General features: G+C 47.2%; 1 protein-coding gene across 3 annotated transcripts in view; it reads right to left on the bottom strand.

Moving 5' to 3' along the window:
* Positions 1–2,319: 2,319 nt before the first annotated feature.
* LOC309604589 (regucalcin) overlaps positions 2,320–25,149 on the bottom strand; it is a gene marked incomplete at its 5' end in the record, with an annotated part of 71,383 nt that continues 48,553 nt past the window's right edge. Inside the window, 6 exons of one of the 3 annotated variants that reach the window (XM_082338038.1) lie at positions 2,320–2,519; positions 3,261–3,415; positions 7,948–8,079; positions 9,595–9,810; positions 11,103–11,285; positions 14,109–14,271. In XM_082338038.1, the coding sequence (XP_082194164.1) occupies positions 2,469–2,519; positions 3,261–3,415; positions 7,948–8,079; positions 9,595–9,810; positions 11,103–11,285; positions 14,109–14,271 (900 nt within the window). In that variant the 3' untranslated portion in view covers positions 2,320–2,468. Of the gene's footprint in view, positions 2,520–3,260; positions 3,416–7,947; positions 8,080–9,594; positions 9,811–11,102; positions 11,286–14,108; positions 14,272–25,149 lie in introns of those variants that run through there. The other 2 variants (XM_082338037.1, XM_082338039.1) reach the window with 2 other exon arrangements.

Below are 25,149 nucleotides of genomic sequence, written 5' to 3'. Positions count from 1 at the left end.
ATACAGCCTTTCCTGTCACTGGGTTCTTGCTCAACCCTAATTGAAATCAGTGCAAGTCTTTGATCAAAGAGGTGAGTGCCATTAATAAACGAGGGATTAAACAAAAGTCAGGAAGCCTTCCTAGTTGAGGGAACCGGCAACCGCTTAGCTCCGGTTTGGCAGATCCAGCGCTCCGTCATGGGACTCGAGTCAAACTACGCCAGCAGCGCCTGCCGAGGCTCCTCGGGGCTGGGGCGTGGGGAGCAGCTACGGCCGCTGCACCGGAGGCTGCGGCAAGGCGTGCTCCCAGGGCATTTTGGCGACGTTAAAAATACAACTCTCCTGGCAGAGTTGGCTCTTCCTGCTCATGTGATGCCCGTGAAACCAGCGTGACGAAGCCTAGCGGGTGATCTTACAGGAGGGGGAGGTGGCATTTATTCATACAATGTCTATAGCAGCTTATTTTACCTGCTCCTGCTCCCACACTCACAAAGACACCCGTGCCCCAGACGTCTGCCCAGGGCCACCCACGCACAGCATGGAGGATGAGGGGCTCCACTGGCCGCGTCCTCCCCGTGCCTCCCGGGTGTCTCTTGGCCAGTGGTGACAAACTAACCTTTGACCAGATCTTTCGTGCCTGTACAAGATGTTGCCGTTACCTTTCTAGTGCAGCAACAACAAAAAAGGATCAGCAGGTGTGCTGGCCATCACCCTACTGCCATCGCGATGGGGTGAGGGTGAGCACCGGTACAAAACCTCACGGTGCAGGGACCTCTGCAGCATGATAGCGATGGTAGAGGAAGCTTATTTGTGTTTATGCCTACTTATTTTCTGATGCATCTCTGCATGTCCATTGGCAATCAACCACAGCCGCCCTACAACACAGTTCGTGAGCTGCAGCTGTCACCAGGTTCGTGACTTCAGCGAGATCAGAGCCCTAAATCTACCACATTCACATCTCCCTCAACTCATAAACTTTCCCTCTACCGTGCTTTAAGATTACTTTGCAGCACATAAAGCAAATGAAGGACGGTGGATGCTCAAAGAACAAGCCCCAGCTTCCTTCACCACCTCATGCTCATCTTCTGCCCCGACGTGGGGCTGCTTAAACCTTGTGTTTTTCCAGCTGTCGAGACATATCCCCACATGCTTTAAAGAAGGAAAATGGTGACTTGCACGCCCCTTGGTTCAAAGCGGCACCGAGGCCTCGGTGTGGTCCAGGGGCCAGGCGGCTACACAGTTGCCCACTGCGCACTCGGGGGGCATACCAGACACAAGCAGATCCAGCGGAGAGAAACGAGCTCCAACAGGCTTGCAGAGATACACTGGAAAACCACAATGTGCCACTTCTTGGAGCTACCTGCAGAGAAAACGCACAGCCACAGGCTCTCTGCTTGGCAGTCAGTGGGTTATGCTCACGCAGCAGGACGGGGACGGACAGCCATTTCAACAAGCACGGGAACACCTAACACGTGAAGAGCGAATCTGCAGTTTAAAAACCCACTGAGCTACATCACAGTTGTTTCAGCACACACAGGCCCAAAGTTACCAGCAAACAAGCAATCCAGTGCATAAGCTTGCCATTTGCAACAGGTGCTATGAAGAAATTACCCTTCCCTACACGTTTATAGACGCAGTGGCCACTTGGGGACGCAGGCCCCTATTGCCTCTCCAGCTGCCCTGGGGGGTTTGGTCCAGCAGGAGTCCACGCAGGTGGTGGTTTCTTTTAAACACCAACAACCAAGAACGCCTGCCACTTTCCTGTCATCACAGATCTCCCCGAAACAGGCTGAGATCTTCAGAGGATGGACAAAGACATCCCAAAAGTTCTTGATCCCAAAAGTTTGGTTTCATATTTAACAAAATGAGCAACACAATGACATGCACTGGGGAGAGAGATTGGCTACAGCTGATCAAAGTTAATTCAAGCACAAACACAGCTGAGGCCTTAAAAATATGATGCAAAAAGGAAGCTACAGACGCACAGTAATCAGCATTAATGCTTCGGTTGTTGAGAACATCACGGGACAAATGATGTTCCAGTTAAAGCAGCGGTAAGGCCACAAATAGATACTTTATGAGGAACTTTGAAAATATGTAAAAGAGACAGTACAAGTAGTTTAATCAATAAATGAATATAGCATAAGTTGCAAATGAGACGGGAGAATAAACACTAAAAAGAAAAGATATTAAAACATTATTTAATCATAAAAGAAAGTTACAATATTCAGTAGTTTATTAGGGTGAGAATCTTTTCAGCACAACAGAAAAAGCACCATCAGATATTTAAAATAATAGAGTTTAAAGGGGAAAAAAAAAAGATCAGTTTTAAAATATTCCATTTATTTCTGTAGTTTTTCATCCTTTCCTGATGAGATATTATAATTGTGTTATGGTTTCAAAGCAAAAGATGCTGAACACCAGAATAAGACCTTCCGATTTGTCTTGCTTACATCAGTCCTCTCTAATCCGTTCTGAAGAGCGTATCTTTAACCTGCAAATGGATACGGCGGGACTCCTTTCACCCCTAGCCCTGTTATCTATTAAAACAGAGAGAAAAAAAAAGGTTAGTGCAATAATTCACCACTATCAGACACTTGCTTTTCTTTCACAACTAGATATGCTTTAATTTAGAAAAGGACTCTGTCCTCCAACTTGACATCCTCCTATATTTTGCACACAGCAGCTCATCACAGCCAGGAGCTTCAACCCATGCTCTTTCCCTAAAGCTCAGTAATCGCAGGCCAGAGTCCGTTCCCCAAAAGCCTCTTCGCAGATACTACTAAGCCTTAATTATGCAGTTCGCAATGTAACCTTCAGTATGCACACACATGGAAGAGCAGGGCTTTAAAACAAATGCCAAAGTGACAAATTTTTAAAGAGATAATTTAGTTATATCTAACTAGAAGGTAAATAAAAGCAAATGCTTTTATCTGACATTGATTAAGACACAGAAGTATTTACACATTCTTTCCATAATAAATAGAAAACTCAAACTGTGTTGGGAGAGAGAGAAGTAGAAAGAGGTGATGGCATAGAAAATTTGCAGTATCAGCACTGTCACAAATTTTAAACCCAAAAGTATTTTCAAATCTCTAAATACATTTAACTTTCTCGTCCTGCAACAGGATCCAAAAATACCAACAATAGCTTAACATATATGACTGATGTTCTACCAACCACCCTCTTCCTGCTTCCCACCACTCCAACTGGTTTGCTACCTGAAAAACGCAGGAGGGAAAAAATGGCCTTCTAAAACGACAGGAAAAAATATCATTCACCTTGAAAATCCCGCCAGCCTGCGGTTGCCGCGAAAGCCACTCTTTATCCATCCCGTCACTGGCAGAAGTCACATACATTTCTGAATAATCCTTTCCTCCGAAGCAGCAGGAAGTTGTCTTGTCAACAGGAAGTTTCACAGTCTGGAGTCTTTTTCCTGGAGAAAAACATGCATCCCCTTTCCTGTTCGCCTACTTACCACAAGATATTTAAACAAATTATTGTGAACAACCAGCGTGGAGCCAGGTGTTCCACAAAAAGCGGGTACCAGGGCAAAGGGAGGTCTCATGCAGAGTTTCAGCACCGATGAGCACCGTGACAGGGAGAAACCAGGCTTCTGTAAACCGCGTTGTTGACGGTGCATTGTTTGACAAGTTTCAGTCTCGGTTATCACAAACAAATCCCACCCACCCCCAATCCCAGCCTGTCCTCTAATTAAATGCTAATATCCACAGCACAGACATCTGTATCTGAGCTCATCATCTAGGCTGCCCATGCAGTCAATGGAAATGGGCTATAATTCCTCCCTAAAATGGGTCACATGAATCATGCCCTAGACCTGCTGACTTTTCTACTTTTAACTACAAAGGAAGCCTGGAGCGAGCAGACCTCGTGCAGCTCTACCGAGGCATAACTCGTGCTACACCTCTACTGCCTGCAGTTAAGGAAGATCAATTCCTAGAAGTTTTTCCTGAAATTTCAAGTCTTTCAAATCAAGCTTGCATAAAATAGGGTTCATGGGACATGTCTGAAGTTTACAAGAAACTAGCACTGCCATAAATAATATTAAGCATTTATTACACCAACAACTAGCTACCATCCTAATGACAGTAGTAAACAGATCGCTTCCAGCCTTAACCAGAAGGTTGGTGAGACACCTTACAGCAGATTTTTCTAAAATTCCTCCTAATTCTGGGCAATAAGTGCTTATACCCATCAAGCCTGTTTTATTTAGGTACAGTCAAATTTCTCTTTCTAGAAAGAGCACAAGCATCTCCTTACAAAATACGTAATTTCCCTGGCCCCTCATTTGCCTTTGTAAAGGGCTTGGTCCCCTTACAGTAACTAACTGCTTAGCGATATGTTGAAATAGCAGGAGAGTAACTTTGATGTTGGGAACTCTACAAGGGGAAAGAAAAAGTGGAAAGTTTGGCCCACTTAACACCTCTGAGAGGTTTTTGGTCAACTTCAGAGTGGGGCACCATTTCGCAGGAGGTGCTTATCAAAGCAAGCACCTATCTTCCTTTTTATGTGCTCTAAAACCTTTCCCCTCACCCAGCAAGCTGTGCCTTGGTCCCTTGAAACTCTGCAATGAACTGACAAAAGCACAGACCAAATGGCTCCACCTGTACCACAACACCAAGCAAGGCACAGGCACAGGCAAAAGCAGACACATTATTAAGCCATTGGTGTAGTCCTGGCACAACTTTGGCCCGCCTAGTTGGGTATGCTGCTCCCCAGAGACAGTCTGGGCTCCGTGTTGGTGTGGGAAGACAGCCTGGCTGTGGAAAATAAGCTACAGTATGTCGTACGGTGCAGGACTAAAGGACATTTGCTGATCCATTTGACTTGCTTGTATGGATGTAACCAGTACATCCAGAATACAGGACTGAGACGGAATTGCCTTTGCTTCACCAAAAACCCTGACACGAGGGCTGGATACTTTTAAACTGTCTTTTAATCCCAAAATAAATAAAAGAAAACAGCAAGTGAGCAGTGGTGAAAGAGCCTCTTGTATGCAATAGCCAGGGAAGTTTCAGCACTCCGGGATTCCTGGTGCTGTATAATAAGCTTATTTGGCACACACTTTGACCCACAATGGCCAAAGTAAAAATTAAAGTTTAAAAAAAAAAAAATCAGTGTAATGGCATTTAGATTGTCAGAGATTATTTGCATGTCTGGTTACCTGTTACTTCCCTAAGAAGAGCAGATTTTTCAAAATACTTGGAAAATTGGGAGAGAAGAAGTCCTGTCTGTTGCCTGGGAGTGACAAGGACCAACATGAGTCCCAAGACAACGCTCCTGCCAACTGGCTTTAGCAGCACTTTGTGGTTATCCAGTCAGCTGGCAGTGGAAGGATTACATGGCTACATGGTGGCTTATAAAATGCTCCAGAGGCCACCCTAGAAACTAGCTGACACCAAGTCTCAGAGAAAAGAGTGGGGAGGGCATTCGAAGGGAGAAAACATGCACTGTAGGAAAAGCATGAGCCCCAGAGACAAGGGAAGAGACCCTGACTGTACTTGCAGAGTGGATTCAGCAGATAACGGCCCAGAAGATATTGTTTACAAAGCTGTAAGATGAGCAACGTCTTCCTGAAGATGAAAAAAAAATCTGCACCTGAATGCTCTGAAATCCCCCTGAAGTATTCATCTATGCTTGGTATCCGTAGAAGAGAGAAACTTAGCAAAACTTTAGACCCTGTACAATCAAAGGATATAAAATACATTCATTAGGAAGAACTCGAAAATATTTTATTCCTAATTAAAAGACGCGATTGCAGAAAACTAGCAGGTCATTAAGTGACTGGAAGGCAAGATAAGACTTGGCAACGTACAAGTTAGTTAGACATCCCTTTCAAGGCCTTTGCAAAGCCCATGGGATCAATCATCACAGCCTTTCCCTGTAGCACATCCTGAATCTACAGGCAGCAGCTACCTAGGCTAAAGAAGCCTAGACCCGAAAAGCCACTTCACCCTGAACCTCAAAACCTTCACTTATAAAAGATGCCAAACAGACAAGTTTCCTCATCCACTCCCCTAAAAATGCAGTCCAAGCTTTGGTATCAGTGAAACCTGAAAATCCCTCCCGTGCTTCAGGTGAGCTCTTTATCAGTGGATGTATCTGCAACTGGCTGACAGTCATTCAAGCCACACTTAATAGCTATTGTGCATTAAAAGAGAGGCTTTCATGGAGCTCTCCTCAAACCTCTCTGGGTTACCTCCCTAAATAATTACAATTCACTGAGAATTCAGCAAATTGCAGATTTTAGATATTACTTTAAAATGATAGTGCAGAGAGGGCAGATAAGCGTAAGAAATTCCCAAAGAAGGTGGCTCTTTTTGACACGGACACTTAACCTGTGAAAATTCCTGCTGCTGTTTACTGCGGGTGCTGGGAGTTTTACTTGGGTGAGGGGAGACAGAACAAGTTCACCGAAACTTGAAAATCCACTGGCAGTTACTGATACATCAAAATCACATCCAGCTCTGAAAGACCCTGAGCTGAGCATAGTTGAAAGCTGGGAATGCATTAGGGATATGTACTCTGCTTTCCCTATTCCTACAGTCTCCCTATGCACCTGCTTATGGACACTATTCCCATTAGCTTTCCCTTAAGAAAACACCTCCAAAAGGGAGGAGAAATGTGAAAACAAGTGAAAAAAGGAAGAAGGTGAAGGCCAGGGAGGAAAAAGGTAGAAACAGTGAACCAGAAAGGAAAAATGGTAGAGTCCACTGCTCCAGCAGGGTATTCAAAGGGCTGGCAGAGGTCACCAAGGGGCGCTCTGCCCACCAAAGGGGGAGGACGTGGGACCAGAAACAGGTCCCAGAGCTGCTGGGATCTCCCAGCTGGAGCTTCCTCCTCCTAGGGTTGGGGTGCAGATTCTGCAGGACAGGAGGAAGTCCCGCAGGTTGACAAGACCTTGGATGGGTACAAATCAAAAGGTGAGGGGAAGAGCACAGCCTGAGCCTCAGGTAAGAGGTTCCATCAGAGTCAGAAGAGAGGCTGCAGCCCGACCCGCCTGGTACACGTGTGTGCTAGGGCCTGCTGTGCGCTGCAGGGGAGGCACGCGTCAAGGGATGCTGGCATGCCCCAATCTGCAGCCCCACAAAACCCCAAGACTTCTATTAGGGCTGGATCTGGGTTCAAGAGACCCCAGATGCAACCCAGTGCTGTCGCTCCTATGCTGCTTGATGCAAATCTGTGCTGTCTGGGATCTGTCAAAATCACGCTCCCATTCTCATCCACTGGTCCCTTGCAGACAGTGTGGTTCAGTCTCTCTGAAGTGCTTCACAAGTGTTTTCTACTCAGACTAAACCAGGCCTGGCAGACCACCAAAGTCCAAATGAGAGTAGCAATGAACAACAGGCTCAGACAATGGGCACACCCAAGATGTTACTGTGGGAATGATAAAATGCTGTGGAATTCATTAAATATTTTTTATTATTTCAATTGCAAAATTTATCATAAGGAATTTTCAGCAATAAAAAAATGCTGCTGGCATCAGTGTCATGGGACTTGTATTAACCTCAGTAGGCTGCTCAAAATAATGCACTATGCTGAAGAAACAAGACAAAAAAATCGCTTATGTCATCTTTGCCATTTCGTGCCTTACTCATTTTCTTCCACATCATTTATCAGTAAGATAAATGCTGATCTTAAGTTCGGAGGATGCAAAACGATGCTAACTCAAACAACTTGCAAATACAATGGTAATTCCCTCAGCAACTTTACCTTTTCCGACACAACAGAGACTGGGAACAGAGGAGACTTATTTACAAAGCTAACTTTTGAGAGCAGGGATGTATAATTGCTTTAAAAAAAAAAAAAAAAGGCAACGTTTTAAAAAGAGCAGATTACCATTTCTGTGAAGGGAAAAAAACACCTCTCATTCTTTGCTTTTATTTCTTCTTTTTTTTTTTAAAAAAAAAACCACAGAATTCCAGTCCACCCTTTGCAAGGACTTACCTGTCTCAGGGTCAAGACGAATCACTCTCCCACCATCATAACAAGCTACCCAGAGTTTGCCTTCTGTATCAATGCACATCCCATCAGGAATGCTTTCCTCTTTTTCCAGTCTGTATACACTCCTACGGTTGCCTGCAGGGTAGAAAAACCACAACAAAACTAACTGAGATAGTTGTTAAAATTTTTATCAGTCACAGCCCAGCAGAGTTATTCGTACTATTATTTTCAAAAGCTGTGCTGAAGTCCTGAGTTCTTTGGTACAAAAGAAATAGATGGTGTCTGCTGCCCTGTTTGCTTCCCGAGACAGTTGTTTCTCAGCATGAAAGCCTGTAGATCAGTCTCTACCCATTGAAAGTATAATCCTTTTTTCTGGTGTTCTTTTCTAGTGCACCACTCATGCTCCCTACTTATAATATTAAATGAATAACTGAATAAATTAATGTTATATATATTTTCAGAAAATTAATTACTTGTTCTAAAAGCAGCTTGGATCATTTCAAGTACGGGTTGCTTCCAGTCAGAGAACTGGAGACTTTTCAAACAGTTTGCCAGAACGTGCCAATAATCACTGTTCCAACACAAAACTGACCTTCAGATATATAAACTGAGAGTTTATATAAACACAGAGTTAGGAAACGCATCAACTTCAAAGGCATACTGTCAACCTAAAAACAAACAACTCTATCTGAACTTTTATCCACTGTTATTAAAGAAAATTAAAACCAACTTTCCAACATTGTTTATTTTATGCTCTGACAACTTCAATGTTTCTCATATGTAGCAATATTTTTAATGAGTTTCCTTTGTGCTCCTGGGGAATGCCAGATTGCCCACAGAAAGAGAGCGAGTGAGCACGGGTGAGAGAGAGGAGAACCACCCTATTTCCTTAAGAAAAATTAAATTGTAAACCATAGCAGAGAGATATCGGGACAAGATGCTACACCTAAAATGACTTTAAACTCACAGTTTTAAAACTAAGTATCAAATTGACTGGGTTCTTTTAAAGCAAAATACTGCAGTCCCCGTACTCAAAAGCAAATTATTAGTCCGACTCACTGGAATTTTTCTTTTGCCCAAGCTTGTAGAACCCCTGAAGGGGTTGTTTTGTTTTAAATAAATGAAGGAAGAAGAGTTTTGAGTTACTGCTTTCCAGTTGTTGCTTAGCTCTGTCTGCAGAATCTGCATCTGAGAGCTTATATTTTAAAAAACAAAACAAGGCGAAAAAAAATCTAGAGAGGCTAGCAGAGGCTTTGCACAAGACTACAAGCTTTTCTGTTACTTTGCCTGTGCTGTCAGGAATAAGAAACACGCAACCACAGAAACCTAGCCATACAAGAAACACTTTGCCCTTTTTACACAGCAAGATCAGATATGTGTTGTGTTTAGTAACAGCAGTCCAGATTAGTACTCAAACTCCGTCACGCAATTTAAGTACTTTATAATATTACCAACAGCCTCTGAGTAGTTTGAGCTAGGAGCCTACGCAGGTGCAGATGAACGTTAATATGGCTTCTGTTGTTTTGTTCTAAAGAGGTTTCTGAAGAAGCGCTCCCAAAGCTCTGATCATCTCTGCATAATAACCAGAGCGGAAACAAACGTCACAATCTTTAGGCACAAATGATTATTTTAGAATAGAATGATTCATACCAATTTTTCCAGTTTGGAGATCATAATCAAAGGCATCCACCGAGTAGGACAAGCTGTCAATGTAAAAGAAAGTTTTGTGATCCAGCGACCAGTCCAGCCCATTAGAAATGTCCACCTGATCAAAGTGCTTCACTACTGAGAGGTCGGAGAAGAGCGTATACAGAGAGCCCTGGCGTCTTTCCAGCACGGCCGGTCGAATCTCCTCAGCCATCGTACCTGGGCAGAGCCAAAGGGGAGAAAGCAGGTTCAGAGTGAATGGGCTCTCCTCCAGGTTTGGTGGCAGCCCCTTGCTATGATGATGACCACACTGCCAATGTAGAGGGGAGCAGTGCGGGGGCTTCAGAAATTTGGGGCAGAAACTGAGTCAAAAGCAAAAGAGAAAGGTAGATTTCAAAAGTGCTTGCTTCTAGCAGAAGATGACAAAACACAGCCTTTGAGTTTTTTATTGAACTGTGGCAGAAATGGCATGCAGCGTGATTTCTGCTAAATGATTTATTCAGTCATTCAAATATTAAGAAAGGTGTGGTCAGCATTTAACTTCCCACAAATCTTAATGTCTTGTATAGCAGAGAGACTGGAAAAAAAATTTCTCCTCCCTCAGAACGAGTCTTACTAAAGCCTTTTCAAAAACAAATCTCATCATTGTGCTTCCAAGTTGGCAGCTGAGACTGGCTCTTGAATTGCTGGGTAAAAGCAAGTTAAGGTAAGCCGGGGGACTCAGCTACAGGGCAGATGCACAGAATGGTGTCTTAAAAACCAGGACAGGATCATGGGATGGCTGAGGCTGGAGGGCGCTTCTGGAGATCATCTGGGCCCACCCCCTGCTCAGAGCAGGGTCAACCACCACAGGCTGCTCAGGGCAGCGTTGTGTCTTGAGCACCTCCACAGATGGAGACTCCACAGCCTCTCTGGACAACCTGTTCCACTGTTTGATCATCCTCAGTAAAGAGTTTTCTTACGTTTAAACAGAATTTGTGTTTGTGCCCATTGTCTCTGGTCCTATCACTGGGCAACACCGAGCAAAGCCTGGCTCTCTCTTCTTTACTCCCCCCTCATCAGGTACTTCTACATATGGATAAGATCCTCCTGAGCTTTCTTTTCTCCAGGCTGAATAGTCACACAGTTTTTAGAAATATCATCTATAAATTCTGATTTATGAATAAAAAACCCCCCAATACCATAAATTTCTCACTGGAAAAGTATCTTCTATTGGCACTCTGCCAGTATTCAAAACAAGCATGCCAACAGAGGGGAGGCAAGACCAGTGTCTTAAACTAGGCAGGCTCTGAATGGTGGGCCTTTTTTTAAAAAAATAGTCCTGATTAGATGGTGTCCAGGTGATACAAATAGATTTGTATATGGGATTAAACTCTTTCCGAAGACAACAAAAAAAGAAAATCCCCACCATTTAACTATGAACAAACACTTGCTGCATCTACAACTGATCACTGCATCCTGTCACCAAAACCTAACAGCGCAGCAGAAAGAAGGAACCGCCTGCAGCGTACCTGCAAAATACCTCCCTGCAGGATCCACTTTCCCATCATTGAATCGGTTGTTTGGTTTATCCTTGTCCACCTGAGCAATGGTGGTTACCAGCTGCTCCTTCCATTTCAAAGCAGCAAACCTGGTTCCCAGGGTGATGACATAATCCCCAGATTTTCGGAGAGCCACGGAGCTCACGGGAGCGTCTAGAAACGAGGTGAAATGGAAAAGAAGGATGTGCTATGGAGAGACATTTCTTTTCTCTTCACTTTAGACACACAAGCAGTCGCACTGAACTCAGTGAGACCACAGGCAAGAGAAACAACCTACTCTTCTACCAATAAAACTGATGTTTAAATATATAGACACAGATTCTTTCACATGAAGAGGGCATACTTAATGCATACAGAAAGTTGCTATGAAGAGAATCACCAGTTTGGGACATACAAGCTCAGGGAACTTGAGTATTACCACCACTCCCAGGAGCAATAATTGTTACCAGCACCTGGTTCTGCTAGGTGCTTTAAAAAAAAAAAAAAACCAACAAACATAAAAAGGGGGACAGATACAGGCATGTATGCTTTTTACAACAGGTTACTGTGTGGGTTCCCCCCTCCCCAAGGGAAAAATCGATTGCCCCAAGAGCTCTGGAGCAACTGTGTTTGTTTAGCACAGCTCCCGGGTAAATCAGCCCTGCATGGCCGTTCAGTCGTAACTGATGGAGACAGAGAGTATCTCTGCACGGGGACAGGTCACGCTGGGCAGGAGAGCCACAGCCCTGCACCACACTCTGCTGTGCAGTTCAGATGTGCCTTCAGCAGCACCAAAAACACACCAAGGAGCGGCAGAGCTTTCTAACAGTTAAAGCAAAACAGAAAATTAGTAAATGCTTCATGGTTAGTTTACACTCATTTGAGCTATTATGCAGTAAAACCTTAATTGCAGGTTATTATAAAGGAATTAGTGAAAAAAAAACAGCTGCCAAGAGGAGCTGCTCCTTTCTGGCTGCTTGTGCTTGGCTCAGGGCGCCCCTTCCCTTTGCAGCCCCAGCAGCAGTACCACCATGCCAGAAACCCCCATGCTATTTGCCCCCAACACCTGAGAGGCACCGCTGATTGCAAGTTCAACTGGAGCAACGGCTTCACCTAGAGGCGTGTGACCGCACTGCTGAGGCTGCTGGTGGTCTGGGCCCATCTACGCTGGGCGAGTGGATGCCACTTCTCCTTCCCCTGCCAGCACGGAGAGGCTGGCAGAGTCCTCCCAGCCATGCATGGCACCCGCCAAAAGAAGTCATTTTGCTGCTCTCCCGACTGCCAGTAGCCACGCCAATAAAAGTGCTTCTCCGCCTGCAGCGGCAGCAAGGGCTTTGCCAGCAGTGTGGGAACACGACTTGCCATTTGTTTTCCCAGCAAAACACCTGGGGCCATGGCCCACAGGAGCCCTTCCACCCAGGCAGCCCCCAGGGCCTCCCTCCCACCCCGGGGGGAGCAGCCCCCAAGGACAGCAGCCTGTATACCCCTGCCTGCCTGCCTGCCCCTGGAGGTGGCGGTCCCCCCGGTGCCCCTACAGCCACAAGAACGGCCCCGTGCCTTCCTGACAGAGCGCCTCAGGGGAAAGGGGTATCAGACTAGCCGGACGGACACAGCCACCCTACTGTTCACCGCACAAACACAGCACAGGCTGTATTAGCCCTTGCACCCGGCTCAGCCCGCAGCCACCCCAGAGGGCTTTGTTAAGCAGCATCCACAGGAACTGATTTATTTGCAACACCATTTTACGCCAAACAGAAAACTGACCGTAAGGTCTCCCCCCGGGCACAGTTATGTATGTAGTGGTGCTTTCCCTGTGGAGTTGAAAAGGTCATTTGAAGTTGTTGCTAAGTGTGGAGTTGTAATTCTCTACAAGCTTCAGTAATGAGTAATTTCTCTCTCAGTTTCCACTTTGGACATCAACTCGCTATTTTAATCACATGGCGGTGTTTGGGTCTTTTTTTGGTCTTTTAATCACAGTATTCCCAAAGGCACAGCTATGAATTACAACTATTTTATTACCAAACAGAGGAAACAGAAGGAAGTAAAAAAAAAAAAAAAAAAAAGGAAAGGAGTAGCTACTTCAGCTACTATTCCTTCAACATCTCCAGAGAGGCCACACGTAGAAGATTACACCTTTGAGAGTAGGGCCCAGCTGTGGGGGAGGCAGAAGCACACTCCCTCAGCTAAGGTAAGAGGAAATAAGTTTCCAAAATTAATATCAGGCCTTCTCTCATCATAAAACTAGTAACTACAGTAATTTGAAGAGCAGACAAGCCCAGATCAATTTATTGTGAATAACGTGACCAGCTTATGGGTGGGCAAAAGCAAGTGATTTTCACCAAATGTTACTGAACATGAGGAAGTAATAAATCCAAGTACTTAAACCACTTAAGCAGCTGTCTTCAGACAGACAAATATTTACGTTATCACATCCAGAAGTAAATCCACAACTCTTTCTTTATGAGAGTTAGCACATCCCTTCCTTCCTGGAATGAATACTCAAACTATTGAGACTCTACTTAGTGACACTGTTACCTTAAAAAAAAAAATCTTTTTAAATCATTATGGGAAATATACTTCCAATAAAGAAAATGTTATGGGCATTACTCATTCAAATCAGTAACAAAACTCCCACAGCAGAACTTTACCTCTGGGATAAAGAGGCAAAGAGGGAGCAAAAGAGAGCAAATTGTGAACAACTTAGAGGAAAGAGAAGTCGATAAAATATAACCCAATGGCACAAAATCATAAGAAAAGTCCTCAGGACTAAGCCTGGCCAGTATCTCGTGTCAGTGCACAGGACAAGCTCCAGTATCCTCCTTGGCCTAGGAAAGTCAGGTTTTAGGGAGAAGTCTCCAGAAGATGAGCTCCATGCAGCTGCTGAGGGACGCAGCCTCATCACCGCAGGAGTCCTGCCCGCCTTCGGCAGGGACGCCGTACGACGTCAGAACGCGCCACTCTTGCGTTCAGCAGAGCGTTTTCCGAGCCGCTCCTTACCCACAGAGATGGCCTGCGCTTGCTTGGTGAGCGAGCTCCATCGGCACACCTTTCTGCCCGTGATGTCCACGCAGAGGAGCGCGCTCTCCTTCTCGTCCCAGACGGGCGACTCCCCAATCCTGTAGCCCTCCTTGGCGACGCACTCGATCTGGACGGATGACATGCCTGCGAGGAGAAGCATTCCGGTTTTACCTATGTCTCCCAAGAGCGAGCGCGTAGGAAACCAACACCCGCATCTGGACGCTGCAAGCCTGTGTCGGTGCCTGCGGCCCCTTCAGCGCCGCATTTGCAACCCAGAGGGGTTTTACCTGCACAGAGCACGGAACAACGGCGTTTATTTGTCCCGCTTGCACCGACCGCCCGCTTCGTCCTCGTTAAGGACTCTCACGCGTCCCACGGCGCGTTTCCCTCCCCAGCTCCTCCCCGCCGCGGCCCGCGGGCAGCGCGGCCCGGCCCGGCCCGGCGCGGAGGCGGGAGGGCGCCTGGGGCCGGCGGGGCGCCACGCCGGGCACCCCGCGGGTGGGCCCGCACCCCGGCCTGCCCGCACGTCTGGGGGAAAAAAAAGGGGCGGGGGGGGAAATAATAAAAGAGAGGAAAAAGACAAATCCGTGGGGTGCGGGTTGGCGCCGGGCCCGGGAGGGAAAGGCCCGCCCGCCTGCTCAGGCGCAGGGCCCGCGACGGCGGCGGCACCGCTGCCGTGCGTGGGACGCTGCGATTTGAATGAGTATAAAGAGAACAGAGTAATAACAATACAACACGCGCCCGCCCTACCTGTTTCCAGCAGCGCGGCCCGAGGCCCCGGCCCGCCGCCACTCTTATAGCGGGGAGGGGAGACGGGAGGCGGCCACGCTCCGCCGGCCTCAGGGGCCGGCGCCGGCCGGGCCTCGGGTGCCCTCGCCGGGGGCGGGCGGGCGCGGCTGGGACAGGCCCCCCGCCCCGCCCGGCCCGTCCTGCCCCGCGGGGGAGCGGGGGCCGGCGGCCACCTCGCCCTGCCGGCCCCGGCCCCTCTCCGTGCGGCGCTGCGAGGCCGGCGCAGGTAGCGGGCAGGAGCGGCTGCTGGGGCTGGGGGGCTCGGCGGCCCCCGCCGGCAGCGGCGCGGGGGAGAAGAGATTTCTCCCCGCGGGGTCCCCGTGTCTCGGCGCCCTGGAGGGGCCGGCTGCGAAAGGCCTGGTTTCTGCGCGCCTTCTCCTCGGCGTGGTTTCGGCACCCGCGGGGCCTTCACCCTGACTTCCAGCGCCAGGGACCGTTCTCCGCAGCTCCCGCAGCGTTTCCCTGGTTTTCCAGAAGCGCGGGGCCTTCGGCGTGCCGTGCCCTCCTCCGCTCCCTCTGCTTCAGAAGCTTCCGAAGGCGTGAGGCAAGCGGCCGGCAGCAGCGCGTCCCCCTGCAGCTCTCCGCTGCGCCGGCCTGTCTCCACGCTCCCGAGCCTCAAGCCGCGAAGCAGAAGGCGCTTCCGAAGTGGCAGCTCCCCCCTCCAGCACCCCATGACAAACTGCCCTTGGACTTGGATTCAGTCATCCCTGGGGGGAGCCGCCATATAAAAATTACTTCGGTCGCACTGCTCGGTGTCTCCTGTGTCTTCTCCTGGCAACTTGGGGTGCAGCAGGTGGGCACAGGCTGACCCGCCACCATCTCCCCACGAACCAGCGTTAACTTGGCAGCTCCGAAACCCGCCTCTCCCCCCGCCAGGCTCTTGTTTCCAGCTGGCACTTGGAGCAGCCCCTTTATCCGAGGGGCACGGCCCAGCGCTGCGCACCAGCGATTGCACAGCGCCCACCGGGCGCCTTCACCAGGCAGCCCCCTCACAGCTCCCGGTACAGATTTTCTCTGTTCTTTATCATACACCTTCCTATTGGCAATTATCTCCTGTCAAGCATTTTTAATGGGTCACCTTTATTCATACAGCGGGTGCTCACACCCCAGACTTCATTTGGTCACTTTTTTTTTTCTCTTAGTGGTATATTTGGAAAGTTCATGGGCTACATGTCCTTACCAACACATGTTTCATGCAGGCTTGGACTACTGACGTGATATTAACTTACTGTCACCTTACCTGGGCCGTTAGGCTTTTATTTTACAGGCTCGCATAGCATTACTTCAGTGCTTAGCATTGAATTTTCTCTTTCTGCCCCTACAGCGGTGTCGTACAACAAACAGCAGGATTTCATCTCAGACCTGAGGCAAGCAAATTATTAGTGACTGCCAACACAGAAAACAAACATCCAGAAGAAAAGTGCCACAACTCTCTTTCTTTCATACATTTTACAACAAGGAAAGAAGATCCAGAGGTTTAAAAAAATGAATGTATGCAAAGAATTCATGAAGTACAGTGAAGTACAATTATCACTTTTTACAAAGCTCAACCACATTTCCTGCGCTCCCGTTGTCCTTGCACACTACGAGGCCGCTTGGGATACGTGGCCAACGCAACAGCGTACTGAATTCAGCAGCGGGAGATACTCGCATGCTCAACCCACCTGGCCAGTCTCTCTGCTCCTTGCTGACTTAGGCGTTTGCCAGCATGGTTTGGAGGCCTCAGAACAAGCTGCGTGTTGGCACACACCTTGGGAGAAAATTAACAGCTTCTGTGAGCACTGGGTTACAGCACAAACTCTGGTCTTCTTCCGAAGCGCCAAAGATTTTGAACTTCGATCTCTAGTGACATGGGACAGTACTCCTGCTTTGTCTTTTCTGTAATGGCTAATCCAGGCTTGCCGAAAGGTAGAGCAGGGAGAAATTCATGGGGGCGGTCCCTTCGCAGAGAGCATCAGCTGAGGTCTTCTGCCAGTACAAGTTCACCATGGGAGAGGAGAGCGTGGAAGAGATGGCTGCCAAAGGGGGTGCTGCCACGTGGCTTCCCCGCCGGGAACTTCCCACTGCCGCATCGCAGCCACAACGTCTGCTCCATGGCCTCCGAAGCTGCGCGACAGGGAGCACATGCGGCACCTCCGTGGCTTCCAAAGGAAGTGGCTGGTGGCTCAGCGTTTATTCCACGCGGTAGGGCACATTGCACGCTCACTCCTCCTGCTTTGCGCGGAGCAGGGGAAGGGGAATCTTATTATCACAACCACGAAGAGCATAAGGAATAGATCTGTGACACAGGAGGTCCTGAAGGGGAAGTCACAGCCCTCACCCAGGCTGCAGGTTCCCTGAGCCTGCCATCAGCCATTACCCTTCTCGCCAGTCAGGAAATGCTGAGCGGTTCCGGAGAACAGCCCAGTATGCCACAGAGCTGGAAAAATCCCCCCACCCGTAAGGACTGCAGGCAAGAAGGGATGCTGGACGATTTCAGGGGTTATAAAAAGAAACCAGTTTTTGCTTATGCTGGTTCCTGGAAGGTCGCAGTTGTTGTTCTTTCCTTTTACGAGCCTGATCCTGTCATTTCTTCATCTTTAGAGCCATCTTCATCTTTCATCTTTCACCTTTAGTCTTCTCGTTTTACTTCTGTGTTAGTCCTCGTCCCTGCTTGAAGGTGGGAGGGCTGTAGGCCTTATCCACGCCTGGTACAAAGTGCAAGTGCCGTATATCAGATACCTTACAGCTGCCCCGAGCACCGCACCGCACAAAGGGAGTCTGTCAGGCCTCCTCCGCAGCGGGGCACGGTGCAGCCGAGAGCGGGGACTGCGCCAAGGGCGCTGGAGCCTAAAGAGCCACGACCTCAGTGTAAGCCTGCCTGCTGTTACATCCATTAGGGCAACCATAGTGAACACGTGGGAATTGACCACTAGCAGATAATACAGATAATATGGGGTTTTTTTGGGGGGGGGGGGGATCCAAAACAAACCAAAACAAAGAACCCAACACCAAGCAAGAGCAGAGGTAGAAATATAAGATCGGTCACTGCCATCAGTTGGCTGGAAAGCAAGAGTTGGCACTGCCACGCACTGGTTTTCAGCCAAGTATAGTTCTTGGAATTGACTTGTGTGTCCGGATCAAGCTTTTATTTAAGTGACAAGTAGGTCCAGGAGAGATCAAACTGCTGAGAAGTCTCAACTGTTTACTAGTCTGGATGATCACAGTCATGTATTTGAATACTCATACAGTTTGAACATTTGCCAAAGTACACCATTTTCCTGCTTGGCAAATGTCTCCTTGGGAGAAGGTAGCACAAGGGTGTTAAACAGCAGACTTGTGCCCATCGATTAATTTATATGTTACATCAAGTCTAACACCCATTGCTGTCACGTTGTCACAGAAGTTAATGCAGAACGGATTAAGAATCTCAAACAGGGAATCTTCTCTAAAAAGGATTGCACCAAATTGCCATGAAGTCATATTAAAGCATTTAGCCTTAGAAGTGCAGTTTCTCTCACAGAACCAGCAACGGTAGCCTCTATTTATTACAGTTTATTATGCAGACTTCTTTTGGCATCATTTCTTTTATACTGGCCACGGTCTCATGAAAAAGCATCTCACACCAAAGAACGTAGTGCTCTAAGCAAACGTGTCACCCTTCCCAGTGCAGCCAGCTTCTCAAGTGTTTCACGAACACCCCTCACACCGTCACACGCACGCCGCCAACGTCCTTGTCACGGGAGCACCTGCAAGGGCTCCTTCTCTGGCACCTTCAGCTGCCTCGCAAAGCTCGCGTGCCCAGCGGCTGCCTTGCCAGCCCTCTGCTCTGCGCTCGGAGCAGCCGGGGAACAGGGCGCTTCAGAAAGCGTTCTTCAGTGGAGCACGGCCAAGACATTTTTCATTAATGCCTTACTTTTCTGCTCTTTGTACCCCACGTGACCCAGATTTGCATTTTGCTTGCCTCGGGATAAAAAAAGAAAAGAGCATCGATATGTGCTACGGCAGCTGCAAAATTATAGCCACAACAGAGGCCGTGCAAGGGAGCCAGGACTTCAGGGAAAGGCAGCATCTTTCATTCAAGCAGCTGATTTAGCAACAGTGCTTTCAGTGTTCGCAGCTTTCAGGCACTCAAGCCCTTCTTCAGGCCCAAATCAGAAGCTAACTTCAAATTAACTGCAGGATTGGGGTGACTGAACATTTAGCATGTTCAACAAGACAATTTGAGAGAAGTCTGTTTTCTGGATTAGCCGTTCCTAACGAGTGTAAACTACAACTTGCTTATGGATATCCGCATCACCTGGCTCATCCAGCTTTTGGCCTCTGTACTTCCTGAAGCCAGGAGAGAGGGCTGGCTTGTTGTAGAAGGAATGATCAGAAAGGAGAGGGTTAGGCAATGCTCCTGCTACGTTTTAGAGGAGATAACAGAACAATGGCTGAGCCACCAGTTTTAAGGAGGGGAAGTACTTTGGTCCGGCTCCATTCAGCCAGATGCAAATGGAGCCTAAAACGCCAGTGATGCCAGGGCAGGGGTTCCCAAACTACTCAGCACCACCCTTCTGAGATAAGAGACATGGAACGACAAAGGAATGCAACCAGACGCCGTGGTTTCAGGTGAAGTGGGTGGGCTAGTTTAGTGATTTTTTTTTTTCTCCCCCTCAGATATCTCATTCCCTCACTAGGGCCTGCACTTCCAAAGGTATAACCAGAGCCATTTTCCCAAATGGCACGTAACGTATTTTCTTTTTATAGGTACTACTCCAGTGGACTCCTTGTGGTTGCTGAGACAACAGAAAATGAGAAGAGTCGCATATCTTGATGTTGGTCACAAGTTCAAGGGCTTTCGGATGACCAGGAGATTTCTTGAAGGCATCTTCCTTTATACGTTGCTGTTGTGCTAGGTTTTAAATTCTTCCTCAGGACACTGGCCCGCCAATTTGGCCAGGAGGACGCCTCCCGAGCTGTTACAGAACTCTGTCAAAATATGCCTGGTGTCCCTGCCTTGCCCAGTGCTCTTCCCCAGGATGAGGGTGGGTGGGGCAGCACCTGGGGAAAAACAACAGAAACCAGAAAAAACGTCGAGGAGGGTTAAGTCAAAAGAAACCATAAAGGTGTCATTACAGAGCCTACCCAGAGATTTAAAACAATGTCTCAGATAAGGCAGCCTAGGTGAGGCAGATACCCAGCTTCAGGGCTGCTGAGAAAGCAATGGGAAGGCAGGGAGGGTCTGCCCAGCCTGAAACAAAAGAAGAATCCCAGAGAAAGGGCAGGGCAAGGTGGATCCAGGAGGTTGTCCCAGCCAAGAGAAGCCTACTGAAGAAAGAGAAAGATTATCTGGAAGCTGTACTCACAGAGGCAGGGAAACTAATGAGCAAATAGCCAAGGCTGCTTCTCCTTACACAAGGTAGTCACACAAACTTATCCAAGCTATCTCCAGAGGGGTTAACTTGAGGAACAGAAATAGGCATGCACATCTGCTATTTTCAAACCACCTATCCAACTGCCATGTAAGATTTTGTTTCAGAAAGCTGTGCTTGCCGTCACTTTAATCCACTTCTGTCACATTGCTCCAGAGGAGTCCAGTGGCTGATGGATGTGCTGACTTGGTCAGGAGTGGAGCCCGGGAGCGGTTACCCCAGGATGGTCTCTGCAAGAGGGGTACGTTACAGAATTGCACCGCGGGAGGGGCAAAAGCCTGTTCAGCCATGAAGGTGGCGTAAAGGAAGATTCAGAAGCAGCAGTAGCAGGGCATCTCTCATGAAAGCAGAACCCCGAAGCCTGTGAGTCTTTACTTCTTCCTGAAGAAGCTGCATTGAGGCACTCCATTGTTTTCCATCTCTGCCCTTCCCCCGTATTTTTCCCTTGCATGCCAAGCTCCCAGGTTGTGCAAGCAGCTTCCTTTTGCTCATTAATTCACATCAAAAGCGTGTTTTCCCAATAGATGTGTCAATTCCCTGCAGTGCTAAACCTTCGCAAGTACTGGGATCATCAAAATTCAGAACAATCGAAATGACTGGTTTCACTGGATTATCTTTGCAGCTCACAGAGGCAGGCTTTGAACACCTGGTAACGCTCAGTCCCTCCCAGGTATCAGATACACATCATGTGTCTGCAGTACAGCCTGTGTGCCGAGGCCTAGTCATCGGTGAGGTACCACATCAAAATCAAGTGAACGTTTCAGGCTTTTTAATAGTTAAACATTTGTAATTCCTCCTTCCATGGTTTGGGATTCATGGTGCAAGGAAAACGTTCTACAAATGAGATACGCAAGTTATAGCTGAGAAACATTTCTCTTTGGACAAAGGCATAAATGCAGGAATGATGGTGCTGGGAATCACCGCTCAGCCCCTGTTAGTGCTTGTGAGAGCTTGGCCCCAGTTACCATCAACAAGTAACTACACTTACTTGTAAAGACTCTACAAACCAACAGCAACTGTTTCCAAAGTAACGGGGATTCCAGTTTCCTTCCGCGGCCCTGTCTTTCCCACATCCCAGCCACAAGCAGACTGTACTTGCAAAGGGAATGGGAGGCCGCCAGCCAGAAAGTCACAAAAAGGAAGGCAGTTGCTGGAATCTGTTGCAAGACCGCCTTTAGGGAAGGAGAAATCCTGGTCCTGAAAAATGGCTGACAAGCCAACACTTACTGCTTCTTCCCAGTACTGATTTTTCCTCTCTTCTGTATGCACCTTTATTGCCTTCTTCCTTTTTTTTTCCTCCTGTTTTCTTTCCAGCCGAGGGACTCGTTGCTCCCTTTCACCCAGCCCACCTCCTGTGGCCTGCCTGGGGCCACCTGCTCAGCCACTCCTGCCCGTACGCCAGGCCACAAGCATGCTGGCCGCTCAGCTCCGCTCAGCTCGCTGCTCGCTCTGCCGCTGCCTGACCCGCCACAGGCAGGAGGGTCACTGCTGCCTCCCACACACGGATTACGAACCCCCAGCCCCTCTCGAACGCTGCCAGCTCCCGAGCCGATGGGAGCAGGAGGGATGCTATCGGATCAGAGCAGGAGGGATGCTGTGGGATCGGTTGTGCAGCTACACCTGCTCCTTCCTCTCTGTCTTCCTCCTCTTTTTTTGCCTTCTCCCCTGCTCTGGCACCGGAAGCAGCTCCTCTCTGCCAGCAAGGTATATCACAGCACCGGCCTGTGGGAGCAGGGGGAACTACAGCAACGGGTCATGCAAAACCAACATAAAACATCAACCCAGGAACTTGCTTGCACCGATTTGTCCTTCGCACACACACGGCGATAGCTGACTGTTAAGTATTCATTTGTGCGTGTGCGCGAGCGTACAAGAAGAGGGACGAGACAGAAGGCCTCGCTATGCCTCTCTGTCTGTAACTTAATTTGTCCAACCAGGGAAAAAACAGTCATACTAAGGTATAAGCACATATATTAAGAAGTGAGGCCAGGGCAGCAAATGGTCTGTTACATTTGCTCAGCTAGGCAGAAACAAAAGCCAGGCTGGGGCTATTTGCTACACACAGCAAATTAGTGTTCAGTGACTCTTTTTGGGGAGGCTGAAGGGGAAAGGTTTTCCTTGACACTTCAACTTGTTAAAGTATTGCCAACTCTGCAGAAATAATTTACTCCTGATGGACACAGTTCTGCTGTTAGACTGATGAGTTTAACAACCTGCTAGACACAGAGGGTAAAGCCCTGAATAAATCACAACAAATGGAAATACTGTTAGCAGTTTCATAATTTAATGAAAAAGTACTTGTAAAAAGGGGACATCTGAAAAAGACCGAGTCCATCTTGGAAAATTGAATATATATATATTTATATATATAAAACAAAATGCAAAAACACAAAAAAAATTTGACAAATAAGGTTAAGAGGTAATACTTCAAACAGTTAGCCACCGAACACACAATAAAAACTAGCAAATGCACTTTGGGGACAATACTTGAGAACTACATAACCAAGGGCTCCTTCATATATCTATTAAAATCATGTAAAAATTAGCAAAACCATTGCCCAGACTGGAAACAACTGAATTAATAACCCCAGAAGAGCAGAAATGCTGAGTTTTGCTAAAGCACCATTTTCCCTCCCCTCTGTCATAGGCTTCCGGCCACAAAATAGCATGAACGCTTTGCTGACCTCCCAGATAAGTGTTCCCAATACACGCTTCATAAAATTTCATGACCAGCGAGAGAGGATTACTAATAAATATCGAAGGAGAACTAAGAGAATCAGAACTGGAATACAAATGAACAGACATTTGTTTACTTATTCTGAATGACCCATGGCTTAGAACACAAAGCATCTCCCGTTAAAATAAAATATGTGGAAACCTAAAATGCTACTGCATATTTACACCAAAAGAAATAATTTTGAAGATACAGCTCTAGAAAGATCAATTACACAAATATACATAAAATCAAGAAGTAAAAAAAAAAAAAAAAAATTTAAGATGCATGAAGCAAACAGAGCAGAATTGCCAAGTATACTTTTTTTTTTTATTTCACTACTGAAAAGTCCTCCAGCCCCTGACCTGCTAGTCCTATTGCAAACTAGGGAGATTTCAGAGTTTAAAACAAATCTAAAAATGTCGTTGCCATTTCCCAAGCTAAAAGCAATAAATTAAGATTATGAAGAAAAACAGGTGGTCGTTTGGATTCTGCATAGTCATCTTCACGCTGAGTGGGGAACACCTTTTGTTTCTAGACAAAATGAACCCTCAACAGAAAGGAGCTGCATGACGTGCCCTATGCAACCTACTGCCCGTTTCAGCCAGTGATATGGGGACAGAGGGTGTTGCGGATCTATGAAATGTACAGCATTTCAGAGAAAAACAGTGCAGTTACCTTGTTGATCAACACAATGCCATCTGGAAAACAAGAAGTTTGTTTGCATTCAAACAAAAATCCCCTGTCATTGAAACGAACAGAAAAGGATTCCCCTCCCTCCCTTCTCGCTTCCTCAGTACTGGCTGAAATTTACTCACTACTTAATAACTGCCAATTTTAAAGGACATACAAAAAAAGTGTTAGTTTGGGAAAGAGCAACTGATCCAGAGGTTGAAAAGCAGCTTAATAAAATAATACATTTTCATCAATTAAAAAAAAACATACTCCAAATCACAACGGGCTAAAATTTTACAGACCTGGATGCCAGAAATAAGGCTCCTACGCCTGTATTCAGGCAACTAGGGTTGAAAATTTGTGCCTGCAGGAGAAGTTCAGACAAAATTATTTGTAATTCAGCTTACTTTAAAAATACCAGGTACAAACACCTCTGGACATGAAATCTCAGTTTCAAGAGGAGCCTGGCATCACCGGTGATTGCCTAAATTTAAGTGTCAAATAGCATTTTTCTTTGAAGTAGTACATCTACTTTTGTAAACACTATCCACAAAATTAGCCATCTGTACTTGTTAGCTGGGTAAAATATTTACAAGTGCATCCCACAACAAGCAACTATGTACAGAGATTAAAAAAACTGAAGTACTAGAAGTTGTATATTTACAAAATAAGCAAATTATTGTGAAGAGAAACACAACCTTCAGCAAGAGCAGGGAACGGGGGCACATCTAGAGGTCAGCGAGTTTGGCAGCGCCAGCAACGCCTGCTTCCGCCCTCTGCAAGAAGCCTGCAAACACCACTGCAGTTCAAAGCCTCCTGCAGAAGAGGATCACCACTTAGTAGTCACTTCGGGCCTGATCCAGCAGAGCACACCGGCATGCGCTCGGAGATCTGAGCACAAACGTTCCCAGGGGAAACCAGCAGGACTTTTCACATGCTTAACTTCCTGACACACCCGCAAGTGCGTTGCTGGATCAAAGCCATACTGCAGGTGCCGTAAGAATGCAGTTTCAGTGTCTCCGTTTGCAGTCTCTTGCAACACATTAGACCAATGCAAGGACTTCTTTAATACCTGCCCACCACCACAAGATTGACATAACATGAACACGTTGCCTCGCACGTAAGCTGGCAAGGGGGAAGCAGTTTCCTGAATTTATGCAAAGATTAACCACTTCGTGCTCTCCCAGATGTTACCCTCTGATAAAACACATCAATTTCCACATGACTTTGCAACACCGCAGTTAACCTTGCGAAGACTGCAAGCCAATTCACAGTTGAACAAAACTACTCTGATTTCTCTCCCCTCTCCCCATCCCCTACTTCAACTCTTCCTAACGTAGGTCCTGGACTATTTTCTGGAACCTTTTGATGCTGAGCTTTGCACTGGTACACTGGAATATGTAAAGGCTGAATTACCCCGTGGGGGCTTCTAATCACCTTTGTACCG

This window comes from Platalea leucorodia (genome assembly GCF_965183815.1).
Source record: "Platalea leucorodia genome assembly, chromosome: 2".
NCBI lineage: Eukaryota > Metazoa > Chordata > Aves > Pelecaniformes > Threskiornithidae > Platalea > Platalea leucorodia.
This window is presented reverse-complemented; position numbering and strand designations above follow the sequence as displayed.